Source organism: Citrus sinensis, chromosome 9 (assembly GCF_022201045.2).
Source record: "Citrus sinensis cultivar Valencia sweet orange chromosome 9, DVS_A1.0, whole genome shotgun sequence".
Classification (NCBI taxonomy): Eukaryota; Viridiplantae; Streptophyta; class Magnoliopsida; order Sapindales; family Rutaceae; genus Citrus; species Citrus sinensis.
Window position 1 is genome coordinate 26,631,863 of NC_068564.1, and position 17,301 is coordinate 26,649,163.

Here is a 17,301-nt window from a genome sequence, read left to right on the forward strand (position 1 = left end):
AATGAATGTGTTAATTGTTTTCTGGTTTTTTTAATGGTATTCATTTTATTAATAAACAGGAATTTATAAAGAAATTGTAATTATAAAATTTAATTATAAAAAATTTATTATTTTATGATGGGAAATATTCGTTACAAATACTGTCATAAATAATTTCCCGCGAAATTGAATAATACATTAACAAATGATAATCAAATTTCCCAGCAAAATTTAAAGAAATGGCACGAAAATGATAATTGAATTTCCTGCCAAAATTTTAAAAAATGGCGCGAAATTTTAAATTATTTTAATTTTAATTTTAATTATTTTTTATATTAAAATATTGTGTGATAGATGTATGACAGTAAAAAACGATCATAAATTCATAAAGGATAAATTTCTATCATGAATTAAGGACAGTGACATAGATGACAGAAGAATTGTATGTCATACACCCATCTTTATGACAGTTATTTCCCATCATCTATTGCTTGTTTTCTTGTAGTGCTTCTAGGGTATATTCTCAAATCACTCACTCCTGTGTCAATCTCCTTTGGTTGAAAAAGACTCATCCTCAAGTCTGAATCTTTATTTTCTTCAATATATAGGGATAAATCACAAACATTGAAGATTTTCGAAACACCATAATTTTCAGGCAAATCAATTTTGTAGGCATTTTGGCCAATTTTTTTCAACACTTTAGATGGACCATCAGCTCTTGGTTTTAGTTTAGAAAATTTAGCTTGTGGGAACCTTTCTTTTCTAAGATGAATCCACACTAAATCTCCTTATTCAAATTCAACATGCCTTCAGTGTTTGTTGGCACTCTTTTGATATTTCTCAGTTTGCTTCACGATCTTCGTTCTAACTTCTTCATGCATCTTCTTGATGTTCTTTACTCGTTCTTCAGCATCTCCACTAAATTGATGAGTTGTTTGAAAAAGAACTAGATCTAATGGTTTTAAAGGAATTTTACCATATACGATCTCGTAAGGACTACTGCCAGCTGTTTGACTTGTGCAACAAATGTAGGCAAATTCAATTTGAGCTAAGATGAGGTCCCATTGCCGAATATTCTTCCCCACATAGCTTCTAAGAAGATTTCCCAAACTTCTATTGGTGACTTCTGTTGGCCATCAGTTTGAGGATGATATGAAGAACTAAAATTAAGGATTGTTCCAAGTTTTCTCCAAAGAGTCCTCCAAAAGTGACTTAAAAACTTTTAATCCCAATCAGAAACAATTGATTTTGGAATACCATGAAGTTTAACAATCTCCTGAAAATATAAGTCAGCCACACGTGAAGCATCTAGAGTTTTGTTGCAAGGAACAAAATGTGCCATCTTTGAGAAACGATCAACAACAACCATGATAGAATCTTTGTTCCTTTGTGTTCTTGCCAAACCCATAACACAATCCGTACTTACATCTTCCCAAGGAGAGCTTGGAATTGGAAATGGAGTGTACAAACCAATATTTTGATCATGACTTTTTGCCACATGACAAATTTTACACCGTTGCACATGCCTTGAAACATCTTTCTTCATCTTTGGCCAATAAAATTTATCTTGAATAAGATAAAGAGTTTTATCTCTTCGAAAGTGTCCTCCAAGACCACCACCGTGTGAATATACAATTATTGACTCTCGAAGTGAACCTTGTGGAATGCATAGTTTTTACCTTTAAATAGGTAACCATTATGCAATATAAATTATTGATGAGTACCATTTGTGCATGGCTCCGAAACCCTAGAAAAATAAGGATCGCCCTTGTAAAGCTCCTTTAAAACTTCAAAACCAATCACTTTCACTTGCAGTGAAGATAACAAGGAATGTTTTCGGCTTAAAGCGTCCGCTACCCCATTTTGAGCTCCTGATTTATGCTTGATTGTGAAGTTGAAAGCTTGTAGAAATTCAACCCAATGAGCATGTCGACTATTGAGTTTTTTTTTATTGTTTATAAACTTCAAAGCTTCATAGTCGGAGTAAAGAACAAAAGGATTTGGAAGAAGGTATTGACTCCAATGATCCAAAGCTTGACAAATGGCATAAAACTCTTTATCATAAGTGGAATACTTTTGGCGAGAATCACTTAGTTTCTCTCTAAAGTAAGCAATTAGTTTGCCTTCTTGGCTAAAGACAACACCAATTCCCACAATTGAAGCATCACACTCAACTTCAAAGAGTTTTTCAAAATTTGGAAGAGAAAGAATAGGGGTCTCAGTTACCTTTTTCTTAATGAGTTCAAAACTCTTTTGAGCTTCATTTGTCCATTTGAACGTACCTTCTTTCAAGCACTCTGTCATGGGGACCACAATTGAACTAAAACCTTTAATAAACCGCCAGTAGAAAGAAGCCAAACCATGAAAACTTCGAATGTCATGAAGAGTTCTAGGAGTTGGCCAATTTAAAATTGATTCCATTTTGCTAGGATCCATCTTAATTACATCCTTTAACACAACATAGCCTAAAAACATAAGGCTATCAGTAAAGAAGTTGCATTTCTTTAAATTGACATAGAGCTTTTTATCTCTCAAAGTGTGAAAAACTTGGCGAAGATGCTCTAAGTGTTGCTCATCCGTCTTGCTATATACAAGAATGTCATCAAAATAGACAACCATAAATCTATCAATGAATGGTCTGAAAACATGCTTCATTAGGCGCATAAAAGTACTTAGAGCATTGGAAAGTCCAAACGGCATCACCAAGGCCATCTCTTACTCTGAAAGCTGTCTTCCATTCATCTCCGGGTCCCATTCGGATTTGATGGTATCTGCTGCAAAGATCAATTTTGGAAAAAACTGATGCACCGTGGAGTTGGTCAAGAAGATCATCAAGGCGTGGGATAGGAAAGCAATATCTGATTGTGATTTTATTTATCGCTCTACTATATATCAACACACATACGCCAAGAACCATCCTTTTTAAGCACTAGAAGTGCAGGAATGGCACAAGGACTCAAGCTTTCTCTTATTAAGCCTTTTTTCAAAAGCTCGTCAACTTGTCTTTGAAGTTCTTCATGCTCTTTTGGGCTCATCCTATATACTGCCTTGTTAGGTAAGATAGATCCATGAATTAAATCAATTCGATGTTGTATGTCTCTCACTAGTGGAAGACCGAACGGAATCTCATCAGGAACGACATCTTTAAATTCTTTGAGAAGCTGTTGCATAACTCGTGGTGGCTTACAACTGCCTTTATTCTCTTCCAATACCACTAGGAAACAGGCCTTTTCAATTTTGTTCAACTCTTTTTTACTTTGAGAAAAGGTAAGTAAATTATGCTCTTCTCCCTTTGAAGGTTTGGGAGTAATTTCTATCTTTAAGGGCCCTAAAGTAACTTTGAGACCATCCTTGATGAAAGAGTAGGTGTTTTGTGACCATCATGAATCACCTTCCAATCATATTGCCATGGACGGCCAAGAAGTATATGACAAGCATCCATTGGTACAACATCACACCAAACTTCATCCTTATAATTTTTCCTAATGGAAAATGAAACAAGGCAACATTGATTAACCTTTATTTCATTTTCTTTTTTAAGCCAGGAAAGCTTGTAAGGATGTGGATGTGTCTCAATCTTGAGTTTCAACTTGTCCACCATTTCAGAAGCTACTACATTCTCAAAGCTACCGCCATCAATGATGACGTTGCATACTTTTCCATTATAAGTGCATCTAGTATGGAAAATATTTTTTCAAAGCCAATCCTCCTGATCTTCTACATGATTAGAACTTAAGGTTTTTCGAAGGATAAGAGACTCTCCTTCATCAGCATATGTAACTTTTTTTTCTTCGTCACCTGGATTTTTAGTATCGGCTTCATCACTACCATCACTTTCTTCTTCAACAAGAGTGACAATTCTTCGGTTTGGACAATCAGAGGCAATATGTCCATACCCTTGACATTTAAAGCAACGACGAGAATTAGTGTTTGAAGTACTTGCTGGCTGCTTCAAGTTACCACCAACTTCATCCTTTTGAGGTACTTCAGGAGAGGATTTTATAGCTGAATTTCGCTTTACAGAAATAGGATGACTTCGGCTGAACGAGCCGGGTCGAGTATAAGATTGTGAACTATTGTTACGTGCCTCCTTTTGTTGCCTTTCTACTTTTATGGAAAGCTTGCAAACATCTTGGAAAGTCCAATAAGGCCGCAACTGCACTATGTTCCCAATTTCTATTCTCAAACCTCCAAGATAATGAGCTATGGTTTGTTCTTCTGGTTCCACAATATCACACTTCATCATAAGTTGTTCAAACTCAGCAGTAGATTCTTCAATGAACAGGTCCTTCTACTTCAAATTATGAAACTTAAGAAAATTGTCTTGCCTATAATTGTCAGGCTCCCTTTTCATCTTTTCCCATGACACCATCTTGTTCCTTCCTTCTCGTGCTCTTTGCCTTTTAAGGTTTTCCCACCACAAAGAAGCATATTTTCTTAGCTTCAAAGTGGCAAGTTTCACCTTTTATTGCTCAGGTACATCTTTATAGTCAAAAACTCTCTCAACCGAGTGAAGCCTATCTAGAAATTCATCAGGTTGCATCTTTCCTTCAAATTCAGGAATATCGACCTTGATATCAAAGGACAATCGATAATGTTTATCGCGCCTTCGATCTTGGGAATGAGGACTGGAGCCACTGCTCAAGTCTTGATAATTATGGAAAGGATTTAGGCTATCTTTGTTATTATTTGAAGCTTCATCATCCGAACTTTGATGAGAAACAGTCCATGAGTTGCTTCAAATTGTTGTAGACGTTGCTGAAGTTGTTGAACTTGTCTTGTTAAATCTTCTTTTTCAATATAATCCAAGCCTCTCTCATGACGAGGCGTTTCTTCAACATTTGGACCAGTTGACGACGATTTTCTATGGATTACGAAACCTAAGGCTCTGATACCAAATCTGATACCGGTAGAGTTTTAAAATAAACTTTTATTATTATCTAACAAAGGTCACCACTCAAGAGGGTTATAAAGAGATACAGAGATTTACCACCCAATGATATCCTACAAGAGATACAGGGCTTCTCAACTCACTACTCGAAGGAATCCACCCAAGAGATACAGAGTTTAAAGAAGGAACTCAAAAAAAAGAGAACTTTTCTAGGCTATATTCTCAAATCACTCACTCTTATGTCACCGGATGTGATGAGCATTAATTAATTGTAAGGTGGAATATCACCATTGTTTTGCCCTTAAAACAATATCAATTTTCTTTCTTGATTGTTCTTCAACATTCTGAAATACATTAAATTTATTCTAAATTGTTTTATTTGCATAACAACATAATCAAAAAAATGTAAGGTTCATTTGATTTACGATAAAAAAAAGATATATAATTTTCAAAAATCAAAATAGAATCTGAAAATATATGCCGGAATTTTCATGTGTTTATTTACTGCCTCAACTAGATGGCATCTAAAAATATTAATATGTTTTTATATTATCTAAAAATGATAATTCCAACAACTGAAACATGTCTAACATAATTTCTAATTAAATAAAATATAAAAGTACATATTTAAGTGTTGTGATTTCAGAGGTGACTAATATTTAATGAAGTATTAAGTGTTTACCAAATCACAAATTTGTTTTCTTTTTAATTAATTACATGCTCCAAGCAATAACTTGAAAAAAAAAAACATAAAGCAAGCTTCATCAAGATATATTTCAATATTGATTATCTTTATCTAGTTATTTTAGCCTATGTCCTGTATTTCTGTTACATTGTACATCTAGAACAACAAGAAAATTCGTCCCCAAACTGAAGGCAGAAACACACTAAAAATAATAATAAAATTAATGGTAATGGGGACTGATTTACAATACAAATTGCCAACATGGAATATATATACCCTGAAACAGTACAATTACAATATCCATTAGCAATTTTTTTCATTTTTTAAAAACTTTTTCTATCCATCAGCACCGTCGAGCCTCGTGCAGCAGCTGTAGGTTCTTGGCTATTTCTTCCGTGATGACAAGAATCCAAGCTGTCTTCAATACATGCTTCCTCCTTGCTGTGAGCTAAATACTCTATTGCCGTTACGACGTCGCTCATCATTGGCCTTGTTCCAGCTTCTTCTTGCAGACACATCGCTGCCACTGCAAGTGCCTGGTACAAACCCTTTATTGGGTAGTTCCCTTCCAGCAATGGATCAGCCATCATTGTAAATTTTCTTCTATCTTTGAATAATGGTGTTGCCTACAAAAAGCAGAAAAAAAAAATTTATTCGAAGGTTTTGTAAACTAAAGATGAAATCACTAAGTGCCAAGTAAAAGTCCATAGTTTCGAGGATTTTTAGACGTACCCAAGTGACTAGATTCTGTTCTTCAGTGGGTCTGCTATTGTCGATGACTCTCCTTCCCGTGATTATCTCTAAAAATACAACACCAAAGCTGTAAACGTCGGATTTGGCTGTCAATTGGCCTGTCAATGCATATTCAGGAGCACAGTACCCGTAAGTACCCATCACTCTGGTGGAGACATGAGATTTATCCCCTGTTGGACCAAGCTTTGCCAATCCAAAGTCGGAGAGTTTTGGATTGAAATCTTGATCTAAGAGTACATTTGACGCTTTGAAATCGCGGTATATCACTGGCGGTTGGGCTGATTCATGTAGGTACTCGAGTCCTCTCGCCGCACCATGTGCAATTTTCATCCTAGTATTCCAATCCAAAGCTTTTCTGTTTGGAGGCAAATCTACACGAAGTAAAAGAATCGAGCAAAATTTTGTCTTTTAGCAATTCTGTGTACCTAGAATTAATTGATGCAAGAGAGAAGTTAAATTTTGACATACCAAGAAGGTGGTCTTCCAGGGAGCCATTGGGCATGTACTCGTAAACTAAAATTCTTTGATCCCCGTCAACACAATAACCAACCAAATTGACAAGGTAAGGGTTGGAAAGCATACTCAACATAAGAACCTCCACCAGAAATTCTCGATTTCCTTGAAATCCATTCCTGTCAAGTTGCTTCACAGCAACATCCTGAATGCCAGAAAACAACCCAAAAAAGAAGACAAACTTATCAAAAAAGCTCCTTTGACTAGCAGAAAGGCCATTCTGAAAATGCACACAGACTCATCTTATCATAAACGAATCAAAGGAAGAAGGAAATAGATTGGGAGTGTTACTTGATTTGTGCCTTCAAGTTTTCCTCTATACACCCTCCCAAACCCTCCTTCTCCCAGCAGATTGTCAGGGTTGAAGTTCGTCGTCGCGACACTGAGCTCCCGGTATGAGAAAATCTTAGCAGTAATATTATTATTCCCTTTTCCGATTTTTCTTAATTCTTCTGTTATGTATCTGTGCCTACTGCTCTCTGCAGAACAAATATATATATATATATATATATATATATATATATTCAAATTAGATTTCTATCGTTTAACTTTCTAGCTTTGTTATTTCAGAAATTTTCATTTGTCAATAAATTTGCAGACAGGGCAAAAAACTTATATGGAATAGTCTTGATTGATGCTATTCGGTAGGCACATAGATCACGTGGCGCGCCCGTCTCACCTGAAGGTTTTTAGTGCACAGGTATATGAATATTATTGTTACCTGTTTTAAAAGAGATGTTGGCAAAGGAGGCTAAAGATTTAGCCTCGCGGTAGCCTTTAATGCTTTTCTTTATAGATTTTCTGTGGAATTTTTCCTTTGCAACGCAACAATAATGAAAGCAGCCCATCTTTCCTTCTTCAGTTTCCTCCTTCAATCCAGCCAACATCCTCAGATTCAGCAACCATCATAATCTTGAATAGGAGCCGTTTTTATCAGTGTACATAACTATCATGCTTATACAAGCTTTCATGAATTGTACTTTCTGAAAAAAAATGAAGGACACCCCAATTCAAGACCAAATGATTTGAAAAATCTGAGAAATGGATCTGCTGAGTTGTTGGAAACCTCTACCCCTGGATGAAGCCAATTGTTTTTCTTGGTTTCTCAGGAGAAAACAGAGCAACTTTCCCTGCAATGATTGTATTACTACATCTCTGCATGGAACATTGAACTCGGGTTCGAAAAAGACTCTGTCAAATTTGCTAAAATTAGAAATACACGGGTACTTATTTTAGCTTAACTGTATTTTTTATTTCAAATATCGTTCAGCTAAAACGTGGTCGTAAATTAGCATTTCTTTTCATTTACTTCTAGTCTTGCTAACTTTAGCATTAAAATACCAATGCAAAAGATTAGATTTGAATTTTTTTCGGAATTGGAACCACCCTAACTAATGCAAGGCTCATTTATCAGACTTTTTTTATTAGATAATAAAGTGAAGGTAGATGAGGCAAGGCGAGGAAAGAAACAGAATCCAACCTAGTTAGAATTTCTAACTGACTACATATAGTTATCATAGAGTCCATTTTCATATAATAATATGATACATTACGGTGAATCCAAAAGTAAAACCGTGCACAATAAATACAAAATCAAACAATTTTGCGTGGGAGTGGACCAATACAAAATTACAAATGATGTCAGAATTTCACACAAGTTTGATATACTTAAATCACATAAACTTATGTTGTGTTTACCAACCCGGAACGGGAGAATCAGAATGAACAACTTCTTTACCTATTAAATTGAGGCTCTGATAAGGAAGGAGCTTTGCGGGCCCGACATAAATTTTGGATTGATTGCTGGAGTTCTGATTCCAGGAGGGAGATTGAATCAAACCCCATTCCTGGAATGACAAAATTATCCCACTACTTTTAATATTCACAAAATATTCTTTTGGAAATTAAAAAAAAAAAAACTGAAAACCTAAGCAACAGCTGCTGCCCTAAGGGAAATGATCAGACTCGTCGTCGCCGTTGCTCGTGCTTGTCACCGACATCATAGCTGCTCGTGCTCATTGCCTACATCACAGCTGTTCGTGCTCGCGCTTGTCGTCGCGTTTCTCCCTTCGTCACACACTTGTCGTCGTCCACACATCGCAACAGCCCGTCACCGATTGGATTTGCGCACCTCCGTCACGCATCGTCGTCGTCCCACATCAAAGCTCGTCATCAGGTGACCTAATTTGCGCTCCTCATCACCGATCGTCCCCACATTTATTTGTTAATGCAATTGTTATTAAGATTAATTATTTCTGTTTTGGTTATTAATTATTACTATTATTTATTACTATTTATTTATTATTAATAATATTATTATTACTATCATCATCATCAAATGACAATATTATAAAAAGAGCATTTTAATAAATTAAAATTGTTCATTCCAATTCCCAGACAAAATAAACATATCAATGAAAATAAAATTTATTTTAATTTCAATTCTTACTGTTTAAGTAAATAATTTATTTTAATTTTTTTTTAATTATGATTTTAGTCGATTCTGATTTCAGCACATTTCAATAATAAATGCAGTATTAAAGGACAGCCGATGACCTCAGGCAGCTCAAATGAGTAGGCAATATTCATGAACGTTTACAAATCCACAATGCAATCCAAGCAAATATATTTAGGTTAATTGACTAGAATCTTCGCTGCTCGTACGATGTCAAGATACAAGGACCTATAGCAATGTCATTGCAGTGGATAAAGTCCCGGCTACTTTTCAACATTTTGTGTCGGTGGATTTTCCAGACTGATTCCTCACCAATTTGGCAACCCCTCAGATTTGGAGTATTTTGGTCTTGGTCAAAGCATTGGCTTACATACTGAGAAATTTTGGTTGCTACTCATCTTTCTTCCCTTGAGCACAATGACTCGAGTAAAGTTGATCTCAGCTCAGTCTCTGACTGACTGCTGGTTATAGACACACTCACTTCATTAGTAGTGAGCGTGTTTCAATGAACTTGAATCATTAGATTTAAGTAATCAAAGGGAACGATAATCCTAAAACTTGGAGAAAATTCTCCATCTCGGGAATTGACTGATTGTTGGATGAAATGGCAACACTTTGTCGGTCTTGAATTAGGCAACAGTAAGTTCACCGGTGGCCTCCCCAGTTGCATGGAAGCTTTAAAGTCCAGGGCCAAACGGGCTAGCTGGGCTTTGAAAGCTGGCCTGGATTTTTTTTTTAAAGAAAAAAATGAATATTATTTGAATAAAAATGTTAGAAATACAAAATTATTTGTTAAATTTTGATAATTATATTATAAATGTCTTCAACTTTTATCCTACAATTAGTGATTTACCAAATATATATATAGATAGATAGATAGAGAGAGAGAGAGAGAGAGAGAGAAAGAGAGTCATTCTAAGGTGCAAGCGCACTTTTTTAATGCGGATAAGCTCTTAAACCATGCAGTTTAAAAGCGTTATTTTTTAATGAACTATTAAGTTATGAGATTTAAGAGAGTTAAAAATTAACTCTCTTAAACCCTATGGTTTCTGTATTAAAAAAAAAAAAAGAGGACCCATGCACTAGAGAAAGACTAGTACATATTGATGCTAAACATGCCCTATGTTCCCTCCAGTCATTATACTTTTTCATAAATAGCTCGTTTGAACATGTCACTTAAAAATAAATTTTTAGGGAAGATTCCTATAGAAATTACAAATTTTAGACGTGGATTCTACTATAAGATTGAGGGTTTTTTTTTCTTTTTTCTTTTCTTATGCTAATTGCCAGTGCCACTAATGTAGAGTAATATTATATATAATAACAAACTCTTTGTAGAAATTGACATGATAATATATTTTTCTACTTTATATTTATATTTAACCAATCATATTGATCTACTTTAAATAAAATAGATCATACAAAAATTATGGTGGTATCATTTTTCATAATAAATGATGAACTAAATTGATGTGACATGTCCAAATTTTGCAACAAAGTAGCAAGGGTGCATGATAGAGAAATTAGTAATAATCACACAAAACATATACCAATGAATAAGGTTCGACTTTTTAGTGACAATGCGGAAACAGTTAAAGTTGATTGATAGGAAAAATAAAGGTTTATGGATAATGATGTTTATTAAATAAGTTTGGATGAATAAAATTAAAGTTTCGGGCCCCTTTATATAACAACCTTAAATATCGCGAATTTACTAAAATAAATAACTTTGAAATATTATTTTATAATAAAATTCTCATACTCTAAATAAGAACAGCAAAATAAACAGAACCCAAATCCGACATTTAGAGAAAAAAAGATAAAAATCCTTAAAGAAACCAGAAAAATAAGAAAAAATCTTAAAGTTGAAAAACAATCAGGAAAGAAGTGGAGTTTTCAACTCAACCCATGAGCTAGAACTACACAAGTTGTTCCGAACTTAGTTTATCTTATTGTAAGTTTCGAAACGATATATTATACACCTAAAACGGACATATGTAGTCCAAATGATAACCTCTAAAATGTACCCTACTTGTCCCACGCAACTATCGTATATCATTTAGTCTATACTTTGTCCTTTGGGAAAGATAATTGGGCCGAAGACGTGCATAAGGTACCGATAAATGACCTAAAAATCAATGGCAATATCCAATTTAAATATGGATAATTAACACTCATGTCAAGTTAAATCCGAACTTATTAAAGATGTTCATATTCCATACTCATGCCCACCTCCAGAGAGCTTGGACATAGATATAAATTTTATCCACGTTGATAAAGAGGCAGAGGTTAGTGTTAATTTGAATGCATCTTTTGACTATTTATTTGTTGAATAAATAAATTTCCCACCTTAGATATAATATGCTTCGTTATACATGCTCCCTTTCTTTTTTCTTCAAACTTCGCTCTGCCGCCAGGGATACTAATTAGTTTTATTAATTTTCATTTGTGCATATTACGGGGCAAGGCGAAAATTCATTCCTTTACTATTTTTGTTAGTAATTATGATATATTTGTAAAATTATGATATTGTTGGACCAAAAATAAAATAGGCCCAATCAAAGCCCAATTAAATTTACTCTTAATAAAGCCCATGAAATGGTGAACAAACCACCTAGGATTAAGGATGGCAATATAATCCGGACCCGGCCCGAACCCAGACGAACCCGCACCGGAGTTGAATTAAATGCGGAACCAAATTTAATTTTTTAAACCCGGATGTGTCCGGGTCCGGATCCGAATTTAAGTGAACCTGTATATCCGGAACCCAGACCCAAACATCTTTATTTTAATAGTAATTTTTTTAATATAAATATAAAAGAAAGAAAGGGAAAGAGGAGCCCTAGCACAACCGGACCTAGTTTGCAATTCACATTTTCCTCTTCTCAAATCTCACATCTGCGGGCTGCTAACCATATTTCGTCTTCTCTTCACCAAATCAAATCATTGTCGTCATCGCTTCAGCCATTTCCTCTTCTCTACGTTCATTATCAACATCATCAGTTGCTTTGTTCCTCTTCTCTGCGCTGTCAAGACATCCAACCCTTCTCAATCGTTCAACTGCTGCAAAATTGAGTGGACTAGCTTCCACCTCTAAGCCCACCTCTGCTTCTCTCTTGTCATCTCTTCATAAACTTTCTCTCTCTCCATGGTTCCAGTGGAACTGGGTGGGGGCTCGCTTGTCAACACTTCACAAACTCTCTCTCTCCATAGTTCTCGTGGAGATGGTTTGTGGGTGCTTCCTTTGACGTCATTGCATGGTGGATCTGGGTGGGCCTTTGTGTTTGATGCCATTCAAAATTAACTGTAATTTTCATGCGTCCACTTATTATATTAATTTAATCTTAATATTTTTTGGCAGTAATTGTAGCATCTCTATATCTCTATAAGCTTCTATCATGTGTACTTGACAGAATATCATCAACTAAGAAAAAAATGTTTCATCTGGTTTAATCTGTGATTGAAATGTAGTGTCCAACTTCATAAGGAGATGGAAATTTTTTTTTTCAAATCATAATTCATAAAGCAATATGGGTTTCAAACTCGGATTTTTCCGAGTTGAACCTATTCCGAACTCGTATGCAGGAAAACTAGATTTATATTCAGGTCTGGTACAAGAAAATAGCACCCGGGTCCGGAACCAGAAATGCCGAACCCAGACCTGGACCCGAATTTTGCCATCCCTACCTAGGATAATCCTCCTAGGTAACAAGGCTTAAAAGCCCAAAATTTTACAAGGTCCAAGACTAAAAGTTTCTAAAGTTCTAAGACCCAATCTTAAGATAAACCACCTAGGATAATCCTCCTAGGTAACAAGGCTTCAAAGCCCAAAGAGTTACAAGGTCCAAGACCGAAAGGTTCTAAAGTTCTAGGATCCTATCGTAAGACAAACTACTTAGGATAAATCTCATAGGTTCTAAGGTTCCCATCATCCTAGAGTCTCAGTAAAAACAACATAAGGTTAAAACGCTTAATTCTTTAATCTATGGACAAGTTTGCATATCCATGTGTCAATCAACATGGGCACAAGCAAACAAGTGTCGCCAGATGTCACAAGAACAATGACACTTGTCATAAAAATAATTAGGACTCAAGTCAAATCAACTTCGCCTATAAATATGTCTCATATTCTCACTAAAAGGTAAGAAAAACAGACTTAAAAGGGGAAACACTGACTTTTTTTCTCTAATGTTTCTCTCTCTAAATTTACATAACTAAAAATTTAGTGACTGACTTGAGCGTATGAGGGTTTATGCCGGTAAAGCGCCCCCTTTGATCATTTTCTTGTGCTTATAGAGTATCATTAGGTAAGGGCATTTTCACCTCCTAAGGAAGTAGACCCAGAGGAGACTCAAAGGCCCATTAAGATCAATTCAAAGGGAAAACTCATCATCATTAGATCCAACTAAGAGGAATCCCAGTCCTAAAGGGGGGTCGTCTTTGGTTGGAATTTTTACCTAATAAGTTGGGAAAAAATTTACACCAACAGATACAAAATTCGTTCTTTTAATAATGTCATACATAATGCGTTATTCATTTATTAATTGATATTGTAATATTATCTCATTAATGATAATATAAAAGGTCAACTATTATTAAACACATTGTAATCATTGGTTTGGTGAGACAACATTTATGCATCATTACTGTATTTTGAATTTCTGATCTCTAGTTTGCTAAATTGAAGATATTGATAACAAAATTATTTTGATTTTTTTTTGGGGTTTGGGAAATTATCATTTTACTACCAAAGTTATTCTGACATATCATGTCAGTACCATGGTTTGCCGAAAAGTGTATTTTACTCCCAAACGTTTGTGCCGTTATCAATTCACTACTATTCTGTTAAGAAAACGTTAATGTTTAACAAAAATTGAGTTAAAAGTCGATTTTACCCCCAAGAGTTTAAAAGACAATTTTACCTGTTGTAATTTAAGCATTATATATCAGAATAACTTTGGTAGTAAAATGATAATTCCCCTAAAACCTTGGTAGTAAAATGATAATTTATCTATCAAAATAACAAACAATTTTACTCTTATAGCTGGAAATGTCTTTGATGCCCTTATGACATCAACAAGACATCAACAAATGTTGCAATGGTCTCAAATTATATGGCAAATATTGATGAGGGTGATAGAAAAAAAATAAAAATAATCACAAAAAGCACACATATGATATATGTAGTTCAGCTTTTTAACCCACGTTCATGGGCAAAGAAAAAGAAGAATATTTTATTATGAAAATGGGGAATATAAGAATTGGAGTACTTATTTTACAACCCAAAACCTTAGTATACTCAAGCTCTCGAATCGCACAAGAACCTTTTAATTCTCTCAAATGCTTAGGAATTACTTCTCATAAAATACTCTTAAGTTCTCAAATTGATAGAGAACTTCAACCATACGCCAATGACTTTAGCTTCAAGATCCGTCTCTATTTATGGGCAAAGTGAACATTCAATTATCAAATAATTCGGGACCCAAATCCACTGAAATAGCCTACATTTGAGCTTAATAATCTTAACTTTTATAAGCCACCAAATGAACACAGTAATTGCATGAATAATGGAGCCGAACTTATCCCGCACGCCACCATGCATGAAATGAAGTCATCGAGCATTTATTGAATCTTGACTCTTTGCTATAAAAGTGTGGTAGAATGGCCATTTAGCGTGAAAGGTAAAGAAAGTGGACTAAAGACTAAAGAGCTTGTTGTAAAATGAGGTCCAGCTGTGTTACGACGGTTGCACCATGCCACACTTGTCGTCAACCATTTAGCGTAAATGTGTCTTCACCTTAACATGAAACACATGTAAAGAAATTCAAATGGAAACAGTTTCGGTCATCGCATCACTACAGTAAATTAAACGGGGATGTGAATTTGGAAGGAAAATTCATTACATGACTAGGTCGGCTATGGGGACAAAAGTTTCACCTTCACACACGTGTTAGGCCTCCAACTTCCGTTGGAAAATTTGCAAAACAATTTCCTTGAATTTTACCCTTTCCCATAATTTCAATATTACTTTTTAATTGCTCTACCAAAAAAAAACAATTAACAAGTTGCTTTGAGGTCCCACTTCTGAAAATGGAGTAAACCCCGAGTCAATCGTGGAATTACAAAACCAAAAATAGCATGCATAAGTTAACTATTTTCTGAACAAAAATATCAGGTTATAAAATTTAATAAAAATAATGGTACAATTCAAAATTATTATTATTATTATTATTATTATTATTATTATTTTCTTTTACATGAGTTAGACGGATTTTTTATGATTAATTCAATCCAACTCAATTATTAGATTGAGTTAAAAAAAATTGACTAAATTAACATAGAAAAACTCACTTAACCCGTAAAAGTTAAATTGAATTTGATTAGACTGGATTCAATCCATTTTGTTGGATTGGATTTTCACTTACCCCTAGCTTTGGGCGTAGGGGGTTTTGGATAATGGCAGAGGCTAGGATTTGGGTTCTACTCGACCAGTAAGGTTTCGGTTTTTATGATTCCTGTCTGACTACGAATGCGGTGCGGCGAATGATACGACAGCGAATCGACGGCGAGTGATGGCAATGGCGGACCTACAGCTGGGCTAGACCGGGCTGTAGCCCGGTCTAGTCCAGAAAAAATCATTTAAACCCCTTGTCTTTAGATTAATTCTATATAAGAATAGAGTTTTTACTTTATTTTTATATAAGTCCTTAATTCAGTTGCTTTTATGTTTTCATCAAATTTCATAAAACAATAGAGTTTTTACTTTATTTTTAAATGTATCCCTAATTCAATTATATTTTTTTATTAGTGGCTTATTTTATAAAATGATTAAATTATATACTTATTGAATAGAATGAAAACATTAGGGGTCGAAAATGTTATTACTACTTTAATTTGTTTTTAAAATTTTAATTTAAAAAAGTATGTCAATGTAATATCACATTGTCACTAGTGTTAAAAATACTAAAAAGATATATAATAAAAATTATTAACAATTTCATAAAATTTTATGCGAATGTTGAGATTTTATTTATTAGTTACATTAACTAAGAGGATAAGTTAGAAAACAAAATTTGAGTATTTTGATCTGATTTTTTAAAGTGAGTCAGAGTGTCTGGCAAATAAATAATGGCACACAAATACATTTTTACTACGTTAGAGTTTAGTTTATTATTGAAACTCTTGACAACTAATATTTTTATAATTTAAAAAGATGAATAAATTTTAATTGTTTAATTTATTTAAGCTTGGTAATTAAGTACTTTTCAAACATAAAGTTCTATTTGCAATATTTTAATTGATTATAATTACATGTATTGATTTATTCAAACTTGAAATTCTTAATTGATTTATTAATTCTTATATAATTAGATGTTAATATATGTTGCAATGTTATATTCCATAATTAAAAAATAGTATTTTTATATTTGAATTATCTTTTGTTTTCTATTCTTTTTGTATACTTATTTTTATTTAAAGTACATATTTATAGGGTTTTTTGTATCCCCTTATTTGATGTACTTTTTTTTACTTATAAATGTTTATGTTCACTCCAAAATATAAAATTTTAAATTTAGCCCAAGGTAATATAAAGTTCTGGGTCCGCCCCTGAGTGATGGTCAGCACGGGAGGGCAGCGTTTGAGAGAGAGACGTGAGAATGAGTGACAGACAATTAGAAAAAAAAAGTATTCAGGGTTGTTTTGTTGCATCATTCAATAGGCCATGAAATGGCGTCGTTTAATTTTCCTTAAAAAAAAAGTTATATTTTCTTTAATTATTCAGTCAGTGAAAATACTGGTCAAATTCAAAGTTAAAATAAAATTCTATCTTCACCGCGTAAAGACAAATTTTACATCACTGGTAAATCATAAATGTTTAACAGCCACAAAATCGATCACAGTTATAATATGAACACTCTTCTTCCTCCAAATTGCTTTCTGTCTTCTCTCTCGGCTTCCATGCGGCTGCCGAATAGGTGGCCTTTTATAATATTGCTAACCGCTTCTTTTTGTCAATCACTACGC

At 34.2% G+C, this 17,301-nt stretch overlaps 1 protein-coding gene across 2 annotated transcripts; it reads right to left on the reverse strand.

Annotated features, from left to right (window-relative positions):
- Nucleotides 1-5,795: 5,795 nt before the first annotated feature.
- On the reverse strand, nt 5,796-7,892 carry LOC102621649 (probable serine/threonine-protein kinase PBL23). Of its 2 annotated transcripts, none has more exons than XM_015525858.2 (5): nt 7,543-7,892; nt 7,113-7,300; nt 6,777-6,966; nt 6,288-6,679; nt 5,796-6,181 (listed from the first exon to the last, which is right to left on the reverse strand). In XM_015525858.2, the coding sequence occupies exons 1-5, from the start codon at nt 7,706-7,708 to the stop codon at nt 5,879-5,881; spliced, it is 1,239 nt and encodes a 412-aa protein (XP_015381344.2). In that variant the 5' UTR covers nt 7,709-7,892; the 3' UTR covers nt 5,796-5,878. The 2 variants fall into 2 exon arrangements, with proteins under 2 accessions (XP_015381344.2, XP_052290171.1); XM_052434211.1 differs by having other exon boundaries at nt 5,796-6,183; nt 6,263-6,679.
- Between the last annotated feature and the right edge of the window lie 9,409 nt (nt 7,893-17,301).